At 44.1% G+C, this 22603-nt stretch overlaps 1 protein-coding gene across 4 annotated transcripts in view; it reads right to left on the reverse strand.

Annotated features, from left to right (window-relative positions):
- The window catches only part of Brd1 (bromodomain containing 1), a 46836-nt gene that overhangs the window by 12412 nt on the left and 11821 nt on the right, over nt 1-22603 (reverse strand). Inside the window, exons 3-9 of one of the 4 annotated variants that reach the window (XR_007834841.1) lie at nt 18667-18823; nt 13403-13534; nt 12885-13013; nt 12108-12420; nt 8856-9116; nt 2672-2982; nt 2485-2589 (exon numbers count right to left, since the gene is read on the reverse strand). Coding sequence is in view for 3 of the 4 variants with exons in the window: in XM_051189575.1 (XP_051045532.1) it covers nt 2485-2982; nt 8856-9116; nt 12108-12420; nt 12885-13013; nt 13403-13534; nt 18667-18823 (1490 nt within the window). In the remaining variant the exon portion in view is untranslated. Of the gene's footprint in view, nt 1-2484; nt 2983-8855; nt 9117-12107; nt 12421-12884; nt 13014-13402; nt 13535-18666; nt 18824-22603 lie in introns of all 4 variants that reach the window. The other 3 variants (XM_051189576.1, XM_051189575.1, XM_051189577.1) reach the window with 3 other exon arrangements.

Below are 22603 nucleotides of genomic sequence, written 5' to 3' on the forward strand. Positions count from 1 at the left end.
TGTTCCTAAAGAGCAGCAACAAACCAAAAATTATGCCCATATAATTCAAGCAGGGCCAGGTTCCTTCCAAGCTGGCAGCCAAATTTAGTTCTGCCTGCTGATTCTCAGTTTAGTCTTGAAGCATACAAGAGTAAAAGAACCGTGGGCTCCTCCTCCTCCGATAAAGAGAGCCACTGATATCAGGTGTGTGGCACAGAAGAATCCCTGCATGGGGAAGTCCAGAAAGGCCACTGTGAAAGTGAAGCCTGGATTGCGCTGGAGATCTCATGATGAAGTTGCCCAAGTCATGGGATGTCTAACAAAGATATTTGCATATACAGAGTGCAACCAGTCCATGAGAGAGATGTGTTTTGCAGTCAGCAAGGCTGGAAGGCAAGGGCAATCTAAGCCCTTTGACATTGCATATAGAACTACATGACTTGGAGTTTTCCCCAGTGAGTTTAAGTCTTGCTTTGGTCTAGTATTTCCTCACTATGCCCCCTTTCCTCCCTGTTAGGAAATGTTAATGCATATTCTGTGCCATTATATCTTAGGAGTCTATGATTCTTTTAAAATTTTGATTTTGTGGGTGGTTAAAGTTAAGAGACTGCCATGAGTCTCAGAAGAAACTCTGGACTTTTAAAGTGTTGAGACTTTTGAAGCCATGCACTGTGACATGGCCACAAGCCTATAAGGACCCAGGGAGTAGAATCTGGTGGTTTGAATGAGAATGTCCCTTGTAGGATCATATATTTGAATGCATGGTCCCCAGTTGGTGTAACTGTTTGGGAAGGGTTAGGAGGTATGACCTCATTGGAGGTATGTCACTAGGGGTGAGTTTTAAGGTTTCAAAAGTCCAGGCCATTCCCAGTTAAGAGTTCGTTCTCCTTCTTGCTTGCTCTCTTTCCTCTTCCTACCACTCAAAAGCTTATGAATCAAATCTAGGCTCTCAGCTAATACTCTAGTGTCATGGCTGCCTGCTGTTATATTCCCTGCTGTGATTGTGATGGACCCTAACCCCCTAAAAAAATGAGCCACAAATTCAATGCTTTCTTTTGTTAAGTTGCCTTTGTCATGGTGTCTTTTCACAGCAATAGAAAAGTAACTGAAACACTTATCTAGGTGTGACAGGATGACAGAGAATAATAACCGGGCTTTAATTCAGGACCAAAACAAAAGCACAAGCCTATTTCTAATAGAAAGCAAATGTTGAAAATCTGATGTTGGTACCAAAAGGCCTAATGACAGTCATTGTCCAAGAACATTAACACCACCCTCCTTCCATACTGTTTTATCTAAGAATTAGATAGGAAGCTGTGAGAAAGCCAAACCAGCACAACACAGGGGATTTTCATGGAGATGCTATAGGTATACGCAAACAGGGCAACATCATTTCTTGAGGAAATGAGACACACCTGATCTTAGTAGTGGGGCCTAAGTGATGGCTCAGTGGGTGAATTCGACTACTTTAGGCCTGATAACCTGAGTTCAATCCCACATAGTGAAAGGAGATAAACAACTCCCCTAGTTTTCTCTAGATTTATTCCACCATCACCCCATATGTGTGCACACTGTGGCATGGCCCAATCCAACCAAATATCACTAATTCAGCATTTAAAAAAAAAAAAAAAAAAAAAGACTGTTTCCATTAAAAGGAAACATGCTAGCTGGGCATTGGTGGCACACGCCTTTAATCCTAGTGGAGGCAGAGGGAGGTTGATTTCTCTGAGTTCAAGGCCAGACTAGTCTACAGAGTGAGTTCCAGGACAGGCTCCAATGCAATACAGAGAACCCATCTTGAAAAAACAAACAAAAAGACAAACAAAACCAAAAAAAAAGTAAAAGGAAAAAAGTTTAGCAGTAAATGAGAAACATTTTTTTTGAGTGTGATTATATCAGGCATTAGCAGTACAATGCACACGTAAGAGTTACCCCCTCCCCCCCCCCCAAAAAAAAAAAAAAAAAAAAAACACACATACACACACCTGGGAAAACAGTAAAATATTCCTTAAGCCAATTATGCAAATTGTAACAAGTAATGAAATCACAGATTATTTTCAGAGTGCCCAAAGGACAAGCAGTCTTCAGGAAGGAATGGTTCAGGTTCAAAACTAGGGCTCTGGGTTGGTGGGAACTGACATCAGGAGATACTCACATCCTGGGGCTACTAAGTGCCAGGTGTGGCCATCGGCAGATCACATTCTACACACATATATGCACAGAATATTAAAGGAACTCAACCAAAACACACTCAAAGTTTCACCTCATGTGTGAAAAAACACAGGGAAAGGAGAAAAGGGACCAAGGAGGGCAGGCCAGCCATACCCAGATGCTGAGCTGCCAAGAGGCTGAACTGCCACTGCCTGAAAACAGTTCACAGCTTTTGAAAGACAACCCATGCTGTCTGTCTTCATCTCTAGAAATGAGAATGCTTCAAAAACAAAAGCTCAGTACCATGGTTTCATATTAACAGGTCCCTGGAGAGGCAGCAGCCCCAACACTTACCTGTGTCCAGGCGCTTTCCCGGGGACTCCTCCTCCACTTCGGAGTCTCCACATGCGCTCCTCGACCTTTTCCTTGGCTGCAGTAGAGTCTCCAACCTCGGAAGGACTACAGACAAAAAGGTTTTGGTCCCTAGCTGAGGAGAAGTTGGCTGGGTTTCAGTGTTCTTGGCAGACTTTGGGGGGCTTACACTTTTCGATTTGCAGAAGAGAACAGAAGTGCGTCTGTTTACATCGCTTGATGGCTCCGCCACTGCGGAGGCCGCCGCCGCCGGCACATCGCCACTACTGGCGAGGGTGGGCTCTGGAGGGTGTCCGCTTACCAGTGCGCTCTGAGTGCAAGTGCTATGTGATTCATTATCAAATGTGACTCTTTTGAATAGTTTACTCTGCTCGGGGTTGAGTTCTACTGGTTTGAGGGTTGGTGGTTCTGAATTAGTCTCCGAGTTTGAAGGAAGAGGTAATGCATCTGATGGTTCAAGTTTAGGGGGAGATTTATCTCCTGAAAAAATTATAAATAAAGTGATTTTGAAAACTGAAGATTATAAAATCTATTATAAAACTTATATAAATGTGAAGTCCACCAAAACACTAATCAATTAAGGAAACAGCAACACACAAAATGGTCTGCTGAGCAGTGAGCAGCCTGGGGCCATCAGGTAACACTGTGTGTGTTTCCCTAACCAAAGACTGTGGGCCTGGTGTGCTAAGCCCAGGTGCACAAGTTACTTTCTGGAAAAAACTGTGAGAGCATTTCACACACAGCAATATTAAAACTCTTATCTGAGTTCAGGACAATGTCTGTATCCACATTCACTTACCTTGAGGAAGATTAGACAGTCACAAAACTAAAGGAGCCTTAAGAGGTTCTCACAGCATATTACGCTGCACCACAAGGTGGCAAAGAGAAGGAAAACAAGTATTAAATTGTCTGACCAGGGCTTTCTAAGCCAAAGCCCAAAGTGGTGAGTGGCTGGGGAGGACTCTTACAGTGGGAGACAGGATCATCTTCCACTCCCTTAGAATATACAGAAGTTTGAGTACTACCAGTGAGTCCCCCCACCTCCACCCTCATAGCTTAAAATTATTTCAACCTCTTTAGGAAGGAGTTTACAAATTACCAACATTTGAGTGAAGAGCTGGCTCAGTGGTTAAGAGCACTTGGTGCTCTTGCAAGAGACCCAAGTTCAGTTCCCAGCATCCACATGGCAGCCAACAACTGTCTGTAACTCCAGTTCCAAGGAATCTGACACCCTCTTCTGGCCTCTGTGACACCAGGTATAAATTTGGTGCACTTACATGCAGGTAAAACACTTATATACACATAACTTAAGAAAAATTTACCTGCATGAGCCAATATGGTCCTGACATCTTAATCTTAAATTCAATCTTAAATTCTGTGTATGTCTTCACATACAAAAAAGCTCAAGGAATAGAACGGCAGTGAAGCCCTGAGTATAAGGTTAGGCCCTGCTGGGCTAACTGATAAGGGTTCTTTCTGGACAGACTGATTCTGATATTCTGACTACAGGACATAGGCTAGAAAACCAAGAGCATCAATTTAAACAATTCAAAGTAGCATACGTAGTTAGTAGGTATGGTTTTTTTATTTTATTCTAACTACAAACTTCCCACAAAACATTTTGCACTATGCCACAATACTTTAAATGTAAGTCACTGCGAAAATGAAAAGGTACGCAATTTACAAGCTCCGCTTATGTCTCTGGGTCTCTGGGTCGCTTGATTAACTCAGAACAAAAGTTCTAAGCCAAAGAAGTTCTCCTAAGGACCTCCAATCAGCAACACAAAGCTGAAAGTGACACCAGACAGGATTGTAAGTGAGGTGGCTTTGGGCTAATAGTGTGCATGTGGAGGAGCCCAGTAAAGGCAACTCCAAGCAGGGGAAAAAAGCCTGTTGTTTAAGAAGTCTTTTGTTGAGAAGCTTTAGCTACGATAAGAGTACAGAAACTCATGGGGGCTGAGAAATCTGTACTTGGAGATTAAAATTCCAATGAGTGGAAATACTGAATCTTGAATCACTGGCATGTTGGATGATGATGAAATTCTTCGTGTCCACTTTGCTTAGGTTCATGAACCATTTTAGAAGCACAGTATTTGCACAGCACATAGGAACATGGAGAAGATGGGATTAGAAACCGTGCAGAACTATGCATGGCACACTTGGTACACATAAGCATGAAAACAGAAGTCGCCAGCACAGAGTGGCATGCAAGCTGGTACAGTAGCATATGGCTAGGGCAGGTGACCACTACTGGGCTCAATTTCAGCGGATAATTTGCCTCCTGCTTCCTCTTCCTTTATTGGTCTCTGCTTCCTACCTTAAGTCCAAGCATCTTACACTGACTGAGATTCCCAATGTCCAATCCAGTCCTATGGTCTCTTCAGGGAGAGGCTAATGGGCAGCCCCAAAGCAATATGCAGGACCAGGCACTACAGCTCTCCCATTCATTCTCTCCACAGCTAAGAGGTACCAAAGACCTCTTTTCTGCCTCCGGCTTAACTTTGAGTCAGTCACTACTGCCAAGACAACAGGTGAACCCGCCTGCCCTTGCACACAAGGCCTCCACCACATTCCATTATCCCCAATGGACATCTAAATCAAAAGCTGCCCGCCCATGAGGGACTGCATGGCCATGCACATGATCTGTGGTCCCCTCCAAACTCAAGCCATGTGTTCTCCCTGCTCTGTAGCAACCCCTCACTACGAGCCCAGGTTCCCAACCACTGCCACATAGCTCACTGGCATACTCCTGGGGTGTTACAGAAAGAATCACACTGGATACAGGAAGCTACACAGGGGCCCAAGTGAAACACATTTCCAGTAGCCATGGAGCCACATGAACCACTAAAATTCTGTGATCCTCAGCCTCAACAGCATGGTGAGAACTAGCAACAGCTTAGACTGTCATGTTTCTTGATGAGTGAAGCCTCACACCAGCACACTGGGTTGTATCTGCACCACAGCTAATACTCCCATCCAGTTCCTCAGGCAGAAATCTTAATGGCAGTTAATATACAAATGCAAAACGTTTGCATTTTCAAAACCTCACTGTCTACTAACAAATGGACATTGCTTAAATTCAAGTCCCATTAACTTCCAAAATCAACAACTCACAACTCCAATATGAGTATGAATGTCAGTACTCAAAAAAAATCCCCAGCCAGAATTTACAACACACATCAGAAAGGCAAAAGCTACTCATCTTTTTCCATGCTTATCACACAGACATCTAACACCAGGACCAGCTATTCCCTGTGTGACCATGATCCTCTGTATACAAGGCCACCAAGCCAACTGAATGCTTCTACCAAACCCACAAACAACTCTGGGTAACACATCAGAATGTATGGAGACATTCCAACAAAAAGCTAGAACTGCACAATCCTCACCAGTAATCTACCTCCTGCTCCATTCCTCTGCCAATCCTGAAGGAACAGAGTTTACTCTGTAGTCAATGCTGAGTTAACAGCACATAGCTAGCTGGTATGTAAACAGTGATACCCCCCCAACTTAGCCATAGGCAAGGTGACCCCATTCACCAACACATGCACTCTGGTCTCCCCAAAGCCCCTTGTCAGTCCACTAAATCCCAATAAATGCAAAGGTCTATGAGCTCAAGCTTGTCTCACAGGCTTATCATGACCCCATTCCATGTACCTCTCGGCATTCAACCTTAAGGTCAACATGAAAGACCTCCTGACAAACACCCTGCCCCTTACAGAGCATGCCCACTGCCCAAGATAACTAGGACCTATTTCCTTCCTCAGATGTTGGCCTTTTGGGCCTGGCTCCCAACAGCTATACTGCTGATGTTTCCTCTAATACAAACAACCTAAATGTCATAAAACACAAAAGTGTTATCAATTCCAATTTAAGAGAGACTGTTTACATTAAGGAATGCTTTCCTAAGTGTGAAAAATCTATGGTCATTCTAAAAATAACAGCTTTTTTTTTTTTTTTTTTTTTTTAAATTGGTCACAAGATCTCAGGGTCCTAGCTGGTCTGGAACTTGGAACTTAACATACAGACCAGGTTGTCTCTAAACTCAATAGTTTTTCCTGCCTCTGCCTCTTGAGAACTGGACATAAAGGCATTTGTGACTGCACCCAACCAAAAACACTCTTTAAAAAGAACAAGCTCAACTATGTAATGTCTTAACTTTGGGGTTCTGTCTCAAGGCACAGAACAATTTCATATTTCTGCTTCTGTTGTCCACAGCAACATTTATGCGCTCTCCTGTTGCCTGTCTGGAATTCGATCTCTTTAAGGAGCTCTAAATTCCACCCCACAGCTCTGCCTCAGAATGGACTGTCAGACTGTTTCCTTCTCCATTCATCTTTCCTCTCAGCTAAAAGGGAAATGCTCTTTTCCTGGGTTTAAAACACAGGCCAACAGCAATCAACTGCAGGCATCTGGTTCAGCTATCACCAATATGCTTTCTCAAAAGTGGACCAACAGTACAAAGCAGCAAATCTGTCTTCCAAAGGCACTGCTGGCTCTCTTACCCAGTTGAGGTACTTGAAGTAAAAGGTTAAAGGGCAGGCTTCTGCCCTGTAAAAAAAAAAAAAAAAAAAAAAAAGGCAGCACCAATTTTTTTTTTTTTTTTGTTTTTTTTTGGGGGGGGGGGTTTGAAATCCTGCACAGAGCTGTGAGGAGAGGTCAAGTTTCTCATTCAAGAGGAAGCCACTGCATTACCAGTGAGTTGTCCTGCCAATAATCTTCCCCAGGTGAATGAATCTTCACAACAAATAATGCACAGATCAATGGGTGCTGGACCTAAGGGTACTCCTCAGCCAGTTCTACCTGTGGGAAGAGGAGCCTGCAAAGGGCTACCATGAGAACCAGGTATTGGCATTATCTGTGACTCACCACAGAGTGCAAAGAATAGTGGTATCTTGAGTGCATCTGTCTGTCAAAGGTCCCATGAAACAGAACCTCCAACAGAGGGAGAAGTTTGCCAAGTGCTAGTGATTAGGCTTTTAGAGAATAATGGAGGAAATGTGTTACACACTGAAGAACAAAACCTTTACTGTGTGGACCCATCAAACCTGTTACCTAACTGCAAGGCAAAGGGTGTGTGTGTGTGAAATATACAACTGGACATACTGAAAGTAAATTCTCAGGCCAGGAGAATTTGGTAGCATTAGCCCTCGCTTGTGCTGGCTGTCTAATACAACCGTATAGAAGCAACCAGAGAAGAGGAAAGTGGGCTACAAGATTGTCACCAACTGTTAATCAATGGACTGAATGAAACATGGCACAAACATACTGAAACCATGATATTATGAGAGCAGCTAGACTCCATGTCTACTGATGCAGACAGCCGTACAGATCAAAATGCAAACTACAATTGTATCTGTCTTGTTTTAATGTTTTTCTAATCCTATTTTGGGAAAGGGCAAGAAAAATAGACAGGGAGACCATAAGTCAAACTAGTAACAGCAGCAGGAATGGGTCTTCTTTCCATTTCATGGAACTAAAATGTGACCGTGACGCAAATGCTAAGATTCTCTAAACTCGCCCAACTAGATGAGCATGCATGTGTGCGCCCACGAAGGCCTCCACACAATGAACTTATCAAAGCAGGTACCCCACTGGGCAGACATGTATTTTCTATACCTCCTTCTGCTCTGTCCTAACAACTCCACTGTGCAGGTCTTTCCCCAGATGCCACACAATGCTGCTAGGACAAGATGGTGTCCACTGAACATGACCCACAGGAAAGGCCTCAGGCTGCTGAAGAAGAATCTGGAAATATGCCTGTGCCAACAAGTATCTCAGTCTCCTTCCCATCCCTCAAAACCCAGAGCTGTAATTTGGCAACACTATTTTTTAAACATCTTTCAGAAAGTTGTCAGCAAGTCAGCAAGATGGTAGTGGTAGAGGTGCTGACAAGGCCTGACCACCTGAGTCCCACCCCCTATAAGATCCTATAAGGTGCCAAGAAAGAATCAGCCCACACTAGTGTTCTCTGACCTAACAACAAGCTGTCTAATCATTTCATTCTCTGCCTCAGTTTACAAAATACAAAGAAATATCTCACTCCTACCACAGAAGCCACCTTTAACACAGTATCAGATCTAAACTATCCTTTTAAAAGTCTTTCAAGCCCAAGCTAAGGAAAATCTCACTCCATGCCCTTAAGCTTATAAACTAAGTACCAAAATACAGCACAGACAGCACACACCAATACATCCTTTCAAAAGGGCAACAAAAACCTGGAAGGAATAGCCCATGATGAGAGTTCTGTGACTTTAAAACTTACAAATCCATGGTTACTACAGAGCATCACTCAAGCCTGACAAGAGATACCCATGTCCATGGGTATGGCCCTCCCACCCCATCATGCTTACCTTCCTCCCCTGTGTCTGGCCCCAATGGAGCAGCAGCATCTTCAAAGCCTCCTGTACCTGTCCCTATAGATGGGGACTGGCTGTGCTGCTGGCTCAGCTTGTTTCGGAGAAGAGCAATCTCTTTTTTGAGCAGCTTTGCCCGTTTACTCCGTGAGCCGCTGGACTTCATGGAACAGGTGAGGTCCAACTTGTCCAGTAGCTCTCTCAGCTGCTCCTCCAAGCCCATGTGGGCCCTGTTGGCTGGATCCAGCAACCTGTCCACTGAACCAAAGAACATGCATCATTAGTCACCTGATCCTTAGGTACCTCTAAGAAAAACACACTGTTCCCAACTACCCTTTAGCCTGCCCATAGCCAAAGTTCCAGCTTTACTATTTGACGCCACACAGACTCCTCTACCCCCATTCTGAACCCATGAGAAAACTGTTGCCACAGGAGGAAAAAACACACTCCTAAAGGAGAATTTCTCCTCCAGTCAGATAGGACAAAAAGGAATAGTGCAGCCACAGCAGAGGATACACATGGGTAACATATGTGGCCTCTCCCACAACAGGACCCAACTCAGGCCTGCTATATAGGCAGCCCATTCCAAGTGAAGGATAGATACAAAGGCCACCTGAAATGCATGAGACCCGCCAGCACAGAAACAAGATGGACTGACAACAGGGTGACAGCATGCAAATATGCTGGTGTGGACTATTTATACATCACAAATTTACACATCCTCATTTACTTCATGTGCTGAAGCACTCGCACATGAGTCACTGTCCATGGAATCTAAGCTGCAGAGTCCACAGGCCTTCCCAAATTCTAGGAACACTGACTACACAAGTCCTCAAAACTTAAACTAGTGAAATGGCCAAACAAATCCTTTTAAACTCTGTGAAGATAAAACCCGAAGAATAACAGGGTAAAGGGGAAACAAAGAATAAAGGAGATTTGACCAGACCTGGTAGCTGGCCCAGAAACCCAAGTTCAGCTGGAGTGCCGTCTATAAAAACAACACTCATTAGTACTAGGACATGAACAAAAATCCTCCAATGGGCTGACTCAAGGCTTGTAGTCACACTATTTCTAACAAAATCTCAAAGTTAATACCTCAAATGCGTCAGATAAACAAAATTCTTTTAATTTGAAGCACCAAAAAATAAATAAAAAACATAACCAACAAAATAACACCCCAGTTTTTCACAGTTCATTTCTTACTAAGTAGCCTACACTGCCCTCAAACTTGAAATTCTCCTTCCACAACCTTGTAAGTGCTAGAATTTCAGTCAGGAACTACCATGACCTGCTTGTCTGCTTCTTTTTCAATAGGACCAGTATCTTCATTATAGTAGGGCTCAGGACTGTGACAGGTGTCCAGAGTTGGCCTTGCCACCAATCACCCTTTCTTTCTAATCCAATCACTGAGAAAGAAATTTGTACTTTTCATTATTACTTTCCTCTTTGACAACAAGCCTGGCATAGAAATTTACTTAGCAATAGCAGAGTCAGTTTCCTGAAAAATGTCAACTTTAAGGCCTCCAAGCAAGCCCTGCCCATCTAGACAACACTAGAATCAGAAGCTATGGGGTCAAAGGCTCCCACATGTCACTGGGCTTCTCTGCCTCTAAGGACTGCCAACACCACCCAGACCACAATCACAGCCCAGAGTCCACAACAGACAAGAGGAGGCCAGAGCATTATCCTTGTCTCCCACACAGCCCAGAGAACAGAACATGATGTACGTGAAGGTCTAAGGGCCACTCTATAATCCTGGTAGCTATCAGACTCAGCTCCAATAGAACTGCTGGGGAAACATCTAGGAGGGATGGTTCTGATCTAACCATACTGGACCTATCTGGGCTGCAGAGATCTGTTACCTCTGTATGTACATGAGTGCATGTCTTTTTCAAGACAAAGCCTCACATAACCCAGGCAAATTTGAGTTCACTATATAGCCAAGATGACCTTGAAATTCTAACTCTTGCACCACCATGCCCAGATTATACAGTGTTGAGATGGAACCCAGAGCTTTGTGCATGCTAGAGAAGCACTACTAAACCACACACTCCAGCCTGCTTTTTATACTTTTTGGCCCTATTTTGTTTATTAGACAGGTTTTAGGAAATAACTGACACTAGCCTGGAAATACTACAGCCCAGAATGGTCTGGAACTTAGCTTAGCTTCCTGAATGCTGTGACTACAGATGTATGCCAATGTATACCCTGTATGCCCTGTGGATGCCTGAGTACTGAACAAATAGTCTCTCTGGACCAGACACACAGGACACCAGAAGTCAAGGGCCTCCAAGGGCCCAATGGAAAGGCAAAAAGCCAACAGTCAGGACACAGTAACCAGCTGGTTATGAAGAAGGAAAAGTACAGGTTAAACCTAAAGTAGCACAGTCCCACCATTTTCCTGGACAGTGAATAGCAGAAGGGGGTCTAAATGGGAACACGGGACCTCAGCTTTGGGTAATAATATTGAATATAGGAAAACTTCATGTTCCAGGGTAGACCACCAACCCATGTGGACACTCACCTACTGAATAAACAATTAATGGGCAAGAAGTTTACAAGAACTGATGTGGTAATGCATATCTTTAAGATTCAGCACTCAGGAGGCAGAGGCTGGTAGATTACTGTCTGTTCCAAGTCAGCCTGATCCACATATTGAGTTCCTGGCCAGCTAAGGCTATCCAGATAGACTTTGTCTCAGGGGCAGGGAAGAAAAAAAACACCCTGCTTGGAGGAAGTTGATAAGCAACACAACAGCATGTGCCTGTTGAGACCCAAAATACAAGCTCATCCTGGAGTCCTAAAAGGTTAGGCCAAGTACTGAATGAAGACAGGATAAGGCTGTTTCCTCTATGAACATCCACATACATCCAAGAAAGAAGGTGAGAGACAAAGACAATGTTAGCTCCTGCTTCTATTTCTCAGCTGAAATACAACACCAATATCTGCCTTCTCACTGCAAAACCTTCTAGAAGCATGGTCAGGCCCTTTGGGTACAAATCCTCAGCTATACTGTCTTCTTGGCCTACACATCTAGATCTGAGCTCAACTAAACATGTTTCTTGCAGTGTGTTATGTGAAATATGGCAAGGCCCAAATGAGGCGAGCTGTGTATACAACACACATGGAGACAGAAAATGAAAGAGCACCTTCAGTAGCATTTATGCTAGCCCATGCTGAAATCTTAACTCTGTACAGTTGAGGGAAAAGGCATCTGCCATCTTCCTAGAAGCAGTGCTGAGTTCTTACCTTCTTCCCAGGAGAAAGGCCTCCGAGGGGCTGCGACAGGTCGCTCAGGCAGGTGCATTCCCGAGGCCTCTTCCAGGCCAATGCTGTCCACCTCACGACGGGCCTGCCTCAAAACAACACCTCCCTGATCCCGCAGCCTCACTGCAGCTCTATAAAACACGGTGTCCTTGGCATTGTACTTCATGCAGTTATCTACAATGAGATTAAAATCCTCCTCAAATGCATGGAGGTTTTTATACCCTTGAGCTTCTAGCCTTTTCCTCATTGTGGCAAAGTCCATGGGATGTTTAATGTGATCCAAATAATCTGGTACCTAATTTTAGAGAGGAAAATAAACACTTACAAACCAAAGAAAAATCAAAACATACTTCATGCCATCTACATACATCTGATACATACAGCCCCCATCCTAGACTAATTTCACATAGCCAACACTAAGCCAATCCAAACTAAGCCCATCTTTGCAGGGACCTTCCCAATCTAGCTCCTTTAACTACAAGTACATCAAGTGGGTACCAGCAGAGCTAACATCACCAACAGCTAAGTTCTACGTAGAGCCTTTCACCTAGGCACTTTCAATGTTTTACAATGTAACACAATCTCTTACAATTAAAATATTATTCATTAAACATTCATTAAATATTAAATAGCATATTCATTAAATAATAATTCAAATCAAGAATTCAAGTAACCTTTTTCCCAGTTACATGTTTCCTAATCAAACAGCAGATCCAGAGTCACACATGAGGCAGAACAGTGAGTCACAGCAATACATACCTCCTTTAGACTCACGGGCTGAGCAAAGATTTTTGCAGGGTCCTTCTCCTGAAGCTGCTCCAGTACTGAGCGTAGCAGCACAGTCAATGGTGTCAATCGGAGCTCCATAGCCATCTGCTCTACCTTCACCTGGCAACAACAGCACACACTGTCTCTCATGGAGATCATGGCACCTCACATAACACAGTCATAGCAGCAATACCGCAATCATCAGCACAGAGCAGCTTACATGCAGGCCACCACCCTACCACAAAGCAAAGGTCCCGGTGCAAGGACATGTGCTTCTTATTACAAGGCAGAGATTTCCTTTAAGGCCCTTGGCAAATTCGGGGGGTAGCCACCCAAAAATGGCATCACAAAGGCACCATGGGAAGTGCTGCGGTATGGGAGTAGCAGTACAAAGTCAGCAGGTAGGTACACAAGGGCCACTCCAGAGCAACTCCAGTAGCATTCCATGACAGCAGCAAGAGGTCTATCCAAAGACAGGCCCGGAGGATGGCAGAACCCAAGGGCCTTACCTGTTCACGTTTGAGTTTCTCCCTCTTGCGCAGCAGCTCAATTAGCAGGCGTGCACGTTCTAGGTCGTGTCGTAGCCGCTGCCAGTACTTTAGCTTCTCTTTGGCAGCTTTCATCTCTTCGTCATTTTCTCTCTAAGATTGAATGAAACTTCTCATCAGTCAAACCTAGAGGTTCTTCCTGCCAGGGGTCTCAAAATCTCATACAGGTGAGATTAAAAGAGTTACCTGGGGCCTATTATCTTTCAAAAGTCCCTGTGAATGTGCTGTGACTAAGGGACAGAAGTATCCAGTAGGTCCATGGCACCAGGGGTTTTTGTCTTGATCTTGGGGGTAGGGAGGTTGGAAGGAGTATGAATGAGAAAGGAGGTATACTAGAAGACAAGGCTGAGCTATCCTGACTGGCAATGGAATATTACACAGGCTCAGTTCTGGGCTCAGCAGGTAAGATGCAGGGATCCCTTCTAACCTTAGAGACAAAGGTGGGCACTGCAGTCACCAGGCACACCTCTGTCTTCTCAGGTGACAGAGCAGTATACCAAGACAGCACATGTCCTAACCTTATACTAACCTAGTCAGCAGTCAGCACCAGCCCCTCCCTACCCAAGTCATCAAAACCAAAACACAGCACTGGAAAGCCACGGGGCACAAGTAGTAGGAAAGCAGACTGGCTCTGCCTGGACACATGGAATGTGGAGGTCAATGCTGGAGCTGTTCATAGCCCTGAACAGGGTAAGAAGCCAAATCTGCTCACAATAATAGTTCAGTGCCTAGTAGAGTCCCACGAGGCCAAAGAGTGTCCAAAGGGTACCCTCATTACCTCACAAATGTACAAGAACAAGAGCCACTGCCACAGAGATAGCACACACCCCTCCATAGCAATCAAGGAACCCCAAACAAGAGCAGAGTCCTATTTACAAAGGGCCAGGTTTTCCAGTCACTTTCCAGGAAAGTCAACATGCCACCTACTCTCAGTATTCCATACATCCTATTCAACCACGATCCCCAGAGCTCTGCCCCCCAACTTAGATCTCACTTTTGGGCTACACCATACTCCCCTTTCTGCCACCCCAGAATGAGCCTGTCAATGATCCCATGGTCCTCATGCAACACCACATTGGTCATTATACAAAACTAATACCTACTCCCTGCTCTATGGAGAGAGAACGTATGGGAGTACCTCCTCCCGGTAACGGACTCGCCCTGTCCTTATGACAAATGGGTGGAGAATGATATACTCCATAAGTCTGTCCTTCTGCACTGCTGCTGGACAGCAACCCAGAAGTACCCACATCTGCCAACCACAAATAAAGTGACACCATCCAGCTACAGAGTACAGGCCACAGACACGAGGCCTTTCTCTCTCTAGATGGCTTGGCTTCACATGGGTACCATCCTCAGAGAGTACCACAGCAAACTCTCTAACACAGGCTACACTGGTCAAGGATGTAGAGTATCTGGATAGCCACTCTTCATAGTATAAAAGCAATGACACAGGATGGGAGGGGATGTGAACTGTCTCCATCCACACACTTCAGCGCCCATACATAGCAGTGCAAAACTGTAGTGTATACTAGTGTATACCAGGTATTACTGAAAAGTCTTTAGTTGAGGTAGATGACAGTATCATCCATGTATACACAAAGTTGGTAAATATATGGGAAGGTGAATTCAAAAACCAAATGCTGACAGGTGTGACAGTGCATAGCTTTAATTTCAACTCTTAGGAGGCAGAAGCAGACAAAGGCAGAGAGAGTTCTGTAAGTTCAAGGCAGCCTGATCTACACAGCAAGTTCCAGGTCAATCCTGTCCCAAAACAAACAAAAAAGGAAGGCAACTAACCTCACAACATCCAGACAACTTCCTGCCCACTAGTTGGAAACACACTTTAAGTAACCAAAAAGACATTTGGCCTGGCAACCCCTGTGAAGCAAAGGAAATCTCCAGATTACAAATAGTCCTATGCTTGTGTATTTACGGGCAAGCAAAATGCACTCGTTTTTTCACAGCCTGGTTTTAATCTTTAAAACCCATGTGATAACTAAGCCACTGCCCATATTCCAACATGCTACAGGTTCATGAATAAAGGGCACTGTACACACATTACCTCATCAAAAAAAAAAAAAAAAAAAAAACCCTAGCTTGCTTGGTGCTGCTCTGAAGCAGTCTTACTTTTCCAGTCAACACTGGAAGTTTTCACAGGAGGATAAAAGTAGAGTGGTTTCCGAAAGGGGAAGTCCAGTCACCCACTGCCAAGAAGGAACACATGCACTCCAGTGCTTCCATTCCCACCACACACCAAAATCCAGGTCCTGACATGATGAGGAAGATGGCCAGGCCCAACCCCGTAACAAGGACCAGATCAGCAGTTAGGCCAACACCCCCTATACTGGGGGGACAGGTCAGCTCACTGTGAAGCACAGACCAGTTCAGCAGCAAGGGTACCCTCCAATATGCTACAACCATGACCTCCAGAGCAGCTAGGCTCAGCCATGTCAGACTCCCAGACCTACAGCATGAACAGCAGGGTGGAAATACTAAGCCCCCAAGGAGTTAGTGGGGCAGGAAAAGAGGAACAAAAATAAATACACGCACACACCCCAGAATGAACAGAATGGAGACTGGCACACATCAAACTACTTGACCAAATTTGAAGAGCCACCCTAACCCAACTCCTTCCATAGCACCACCTTAGCAGATAGCACAAGTCAAAGTGCTTGCCTTTTCTGCCACACCAGGGCCTTTAGAGAGCCAGCATACAGCTAGGGAAGCCTCGCTAATCCCTACACTGAAACACCAACCTCAGTAATGTCCTCTCTCAGAACAGCTCATCCTGATCCATCCCCTGATCCATCCCAAAGCCTGCTGAGCACAGACAACCAAAGCATATATTCTGCTTCAATGGCAAGGCTTAGGGACATTAAAATTAAAATTAAATAAACAAACGAATGAATGAAGAACTGTGCCAAGCTTTATTGTCACTAGGAAAATGTGGGTACAGTTTACAGCCTTCAGACTCGTGCCCTGTCTGGTCCAACACTGCACAGCCAACCCCTCTGCCATAGGCAATGCTTTCTACTTCCCTTTTGGATGATTCTAGAATGCCAGAGCCAAGGAACACCACTGAGCTTGTATCTTCAAATTCTGTCAGGTCCCCCACTCTGATGCCTCAATGTCCTCTGCAAAAAGAGATAGCTGGCAGCTAATACTCTTCCTCACAGACCTGTCTCTAAAAGGATGAGTCTAAATGAGTACAGCACTGGACAGCTTTTCCAGAGTATATCACATGACCCTGTGGAGGGCTGTCTTTGCCACCTTGCCTTATCACCCTCCTTCCTATCTTTCTTCCAGTGTCTTTCCCCCCCCCCCCCTTCCTGGCTCCATCTCTCTAGACAAGCCACCCACAGGCCTTTTGGCATTTCATGCCCTTCGTTCTAAGCTCCTAAGCAAAAGAGAAGAAGCGAACAACTTAATGTCCCACCACTGTACTGATGGCATTCCATTCTAAATGACAATCTACCAAAAGCATTCCTCCTCTGTGGTCCATGCTCAGCTTAAAGAATGTCGTCTAGCCCAAGACTAGGCATGAGGTCTGGATTCTCCACTTCTCTCCACATTTTTTTTCCAAGACTGCTACCATTAAATAAGCAAAAACTAAAAAAGTAGTGTTCCTACCAGTGTCCAGTTTTGACAAACACTTCCCTACTTCATTACTAATATCCCTAAGACCCTCTTGCCCTAAGACCATCTTCTCCTCTGGTACCCCCAGTGGGGCTGTGCTCTGTGTGGTAAAGAGAACAGCAGCATCTCAACAGGAGAGGTAAAGAACATGGTCGATTCACTTTAACAACCACAATCTCAATGCGCTCAAAGCCTGGAGATTAGATGGTAGTCCTCAGATGGGGCTGCTTCATAAACTCCAGTAGCCACCAAGGAGGCATATGTCTCCAGTGAATAGATGCAGTTGGCCTACAGAATGCAGCAGAGAAGAGTTGACACTTGGAAGACCTGGATTATTACCTACCCCTTCCACTCAGATCAGACCCACAGTCCAGCAAGTTCTTAGATTCCAGAAGAACGACACTGCAGGGCTCCAGTACCACATCTCATCTGACAGCCAAGGTACAGATGAGAGTCCTGAGCTTACTCCACAGCCATGCCTTTGACAGCCAAGAGTCTACAGACTTATGCCTCCATTAAAGCTGGCTGATATTTTACAGATGTAATGATAAGCTCCACCTACTGGAACCAGTACAGGCCACCAGACAAGTATGTTTGGGCAGTGTGCAGAGGAACCATATGTGTAACATCCCACTGAAGATACTTCTTTCCTCTTTAAGATATCCTCGTATAGCCGGGTGATGGTGGCACACTCCTTTAATCCCAGCACTTGGGAGGCAGAGGCAGGTAGATTTCTCAGAGTTCAAGGCCAGCCTGGTCTATAGGGCTAGTTCCAAGACAGGCTCCAAAGCAATACAGAGAAACCCTGTCTCGAAAAACAAAACAAAAACAAAAAAAAGATACCCTCTTATATAACGTTTTTGTTTAAATTTGTTCTTTTAAAAAGTCACTTCCTCAGGGGTTGGAAGAGATGGCTCAGTAGTTAAGAGTACTGACTGCTGCACTTCCAGAGGACCAGCGTTTGTTCAATTCCCAGCACCATGTGGCAGCTCACAACTGTCTGTAACTCCAGTTCCAAAGGATCTGGCTCCTACACAGACATATATGTAGACAACATCAATGCAAATAAATAAATAAATAAATAAATAAATAAATAAATAAATAGGAAGAAAAGAAAAAACCCACCTCCTCAACTACTTTCCTCCTATGGGTCAATGTTAAACCAACCATTTAGAGCAAGGCTTACATATAAATTACTCCTCGTGCAATGTACTCAAGGCCCAGGACAAAGATCCCACCCATAACATCCAGGCTGTCATCAGACCTCCCTCCCTGTCTTGATTACCCATGTGGCCAAAGTTGTACCAGCTTTCTGGCCATTCCCTTTTTTCCCTGGAACTGGCAGAGTACTGGACACAGAGAGGACACCCGTCAGTGTGTACAGAGTGGGAAAGGAAGCACAACTCAACACTTAAGTCACACCACCCCTTGAGGATACTTGAGCCATCTGTATACTTTGCAGCTTAGTAGCTCAAAGCCCAGGGGTGAGGGGTAAGTACCACATCCAACCTGAGGGGACAGTGCCTGATTGATGTGTTAGGAGGCAAACAACACTGAAAAGGTGGATGAGGGCAATGTGCACATACCTGCTGCGTGTTTCTCTGGGACTGTAGGCTGGACTGGAGCCGCCGCAGCAGGGGAGCACCATTCCTAGACAGCCTTTTGAGTAACCAGTAGCTGTGGGCCCGCTCCACAAACTGCTTCTTCCGCTGAATGGCCACCTGATTCGCAATCCTATTTAATCTAAAACATGGAAAAACTCAGAGTTTAGCTTTGAAAAAAAGTATTTAAAAGTGTTTGCATTTAATAAACTAGACAGGACGATGTTACCTTCATTAACACTGCAAGTCTCTCCCTGAGCAATGACACAGTATCTATGGTCCCTGGTACTATGAAAACAGTTCATAACCTTCAGCTACCTGGAGATTTCATCCACCAAAACAGTCATCAGATTAACTGTCTAAAAAGAAACACAGCCGAACTAAACTTTCAACACCATGATGCTGTGTGGTGTCCTATCTACACACAGACAGACCAGTGCTGATCACCCTCAGCTGAGATGCTGATGGCTGAACTCTTGAGGTCACAGCTTGCTCTCACAGGTGGCACTACTGGCCCTGGTCCCACTCAACCCTGAAAAGACAACCTGAAGCAGAGCAGCCCACCAGCTTAGGCTAGGAGCACAAACAAGTCTGCTCTTAATAAATGACACCATCTTCTGAGACACTTCACCCTGTAGGGTACTAGAAATGCAAAGCTGTGAAAGGCCTCTGCAGAAGGGGAACTAAACCATCACCAAGAGGCTGGACAGAGAGCTTCCCTACTCCTTTTCACCATCACTAGCGCAGGTAATTTTTTGCTCCCAAGGGCAATTTCAACACACAAATTTCACCCACAATTTCAACAGTACAAAACTACAAAAAGCTACAAGGTGTTTCTTCACTGTACAATACAAAATTTCTAAATTCAGTTTTTTTTTCCCCCAAGAATCAAATCTAAGTTTTATGTAACAATCAAGGATCACTACCACCAACACATGGAAACCCAGCTCTGCAAGGCTGGCTTTTCTATTGTTTTTTCTTGTTTGGTTGGTTGGTTGGTTTATTGTTTGTTTTTTTGTTTTTCAAGACAGGGTTTTTCCTGTATTGCTTTGGAGACTGTCCTGGAACTAGCTCTGTAGACCAAGCTGGCCTCGAACTCACAAAGGTCCACCTGCCTCTGCCTCTGCCTTCTAAGTGCTGGGATTAAAGCTGTGCCCAACAACACCCGGCTGGCTTGTTCTTGAGAATGTTGCAAATCTTAAAAATGCCATCGGCCTCCTGGCAGAGCCCTGTTAGATGCACTGTCCTCTGTGGCTCTGCATGTTCAGTATGGGTGGTCTGGCACCACTTCTGAGGTGTAACATTTGTATAGTAAACTATATAAATTCCAACAACATGTAAAGGACAGAGGCTTTAACATGGAAATAGATGTTTAACACTACTTAGGGTTATTTTAATGATCACATGAGGCGGAACAAATATAAGTTTTGGGGGTTTTTGTTTTGTTTTTTGGCTTTTTGTGAGTTTTGGTTTGGTTTTTTTTTTTGTTTGTTTTGTTTTGTTTTTAATTTATTTATTTATTTGGTTTTATTTTGTTTTTTCAAGATAGGGTTTCTCTGTGTAGTCCTGGATATCCTGTAACTCCAAGCTGGCTTCAAACTCACAGAAATCTGCTTGCCTCTGCCTCCCAAATGCTCGGATAAAAAGATGTGCACCACCACCACACAGCTCAGACACAAGATTTTTTTTTTTTTTTAAACAACGTAAATCCAAAATAAATGCTGGTTAGCAATTTGCTTTTATAAAAATTCCAATTTCATTTTTTAAACGATTTATTCATTATGTACACAGTATTATGCCTGCATGTATGTTTGCAGGCCAGAAAAGGACACCAGATCTCATTACAGGTGGTTGTGAGCCACCATGTGGTTGCTAGGAATTGAACTCAGGACCTTTGGAAGAGCAGGCAAGTGCTCTTAACTACTGAGCCATCTCTCCAGCCCCCAATCTCATTTTTTTTTAAAGCCACCCTTTCTCTAGTGCAAGAACTTAGAAAAATATGAACTTCAAAAATGTGTAACTTCAAAGTTATAGACAAGACTGTGTAAAAATACATAAAAATACATTTAAAATGTATCCAAACACCATACACAGAGCCTGACTTACCTCTGGTGAGCAACCATGTGCCTTGGAGAAAGAGATGGACAACAAGCACAATACTGTAAGCTCCCAGAAGCAGACCAGCCAAAAGCAAGCATGTCTACTACTTCATCCTACACTCATTAAGCTCCCAGGCCAATTATTAATTCACAGAAAGCACATGAAAGCCACAGCACTGACACAACACAAGCCAGGCATGACACCCACAGCACACAGGAGCCTGGAAGTAGACATGATTAAAATGGACCCCTAAAAAGTGCTACTCCAGTCTGCATAGAATTTGTCCCAGATCGCTGGTGTGATAGTGGTACCCAATAGGAAGACCAAAGGCTGGCCACTCCCTGTGCTCTGGCTTCCTATTTTACCATGTCATTTCTATTTTCCACACATGCTCCTGCCATGAAGCCATTGCTCTGATATGATTCAGCCAGAGAATAAATTGATGTGATGCCCAATCTTGAACTTTCATCTCCCCAAACGGTGGTCTCAAAAACTTTTCTTTATAAAGTACCCAGCCTTGTCTGTTTAGTTTTTGTAACTAAAATTGACAGAGGTATTATGTCAAAGACACAAATAAAGCAGGATAATCTAGGGGGAAAGTTCCCTACAAGTCAGAAAGCACTTACTTAGTCCCTAGTGATGGAAAGGGATTGTGCAGGGGCCTGCAATAAGCAAAGTCTCATGTGACACCAAGTAGTTACAAGAGTGCTTACTGCACAGTCAACTTTTTGATATTGTATTCTATTTAAAAATTTTTAAATGTTGGCAAAATATATTCAAAGAGTTTCTCAAGCCTTCCTGAATACAACCAATAAACCAAGAAGAAAAGCAAAATGCAAGAGAAAAACTAAGTGGACCATTTTGCTGAAAAGTCTGAAAAGATGCTTGCAAAGTAAAGGAGCCAAGTGACTCACATACCCTTCAGAAGCCTAGGTTTTGCCCAATTTTAACTAGAAAAATCCTAGGACTAAAGTGAAGTCAGCTGGTTACAGATAGCTTGTGACTTCTTACCAGACAGTTTTTACAGTCTACTTAGAGATGAAAACAGGATTTCTAACACCTTAGTCAATAAAAGCAAAACCTAGGAAGACAGCAGGGCATGGTAGACACACCTGTCATCCAGCACTCAAAAATCTGCAGCAGAAAGATGGAATTAGAGGCCAGCCTAGGCCGCACACAAAAAGTTAAATTCCTAGCACCTACATGGCAGCTCAAAGCTATCTGTAACTCCAGTTCCAGGGATTCCCACATCCTCACACAGACATACATGCAAACAAAACACCAATACACATAAAATTTAAAGCAAGCAAGCAAACAATCAAAAAAACCCTACATGAGTGGTGAGGTAGTCCCTAACCAGTATTCTTAGGGAACACTGCTATCATAAGGAGCAGAAAGACCTAGATGCTATGAGCTACCATCCTACTACACTCAACGGTGCTATGGAGCTGAACCAAGAACACAAGAGGTACTGTGGGACTGTGAGGCAGCAGGAAAGTCTATAGCAGGAACAACCAGCAAGCAGTATGGAGGGAGCAGGAACCTAGCTTCCTCCTATCAGCCTCAACAAACAACTCTAAGCCCCTAAGGCTCCTACAGGAAACATAAAGAACTCTCTTACTTCCAGGACTGGTTGATTTTCTTAAGTCTGACCCAAAAGGCGGAGTCCACACAAGAAAGTACTGACCCACAGGCCAATACTACTTCCTCAAAAAAAAAAACAAACTATAAATCTCCAGTTATGAGAAGAATCTTTATACACTGTAGGGTCATGGACAGAGTCACGTGGCTGGAACTTGTTTCCAACAAGGAAAAGAGAGGT

The sequence above is a fragment of the Phodopus roborovskii genome, unplaced genomic scaffold (assembly GCF_943737965.1).
Source record: "Phodopus roborovskii unplaced genomic scaffold, PHOROB, whole genome shotgun sequence".
NCBI classification, from domain to species: domain Eukaryota; kingdom Metazoa; phylum Chordata; class Mammalia; order Rodentia; family Cricetidae; genus Phodopus; species Phodopus roborovskii.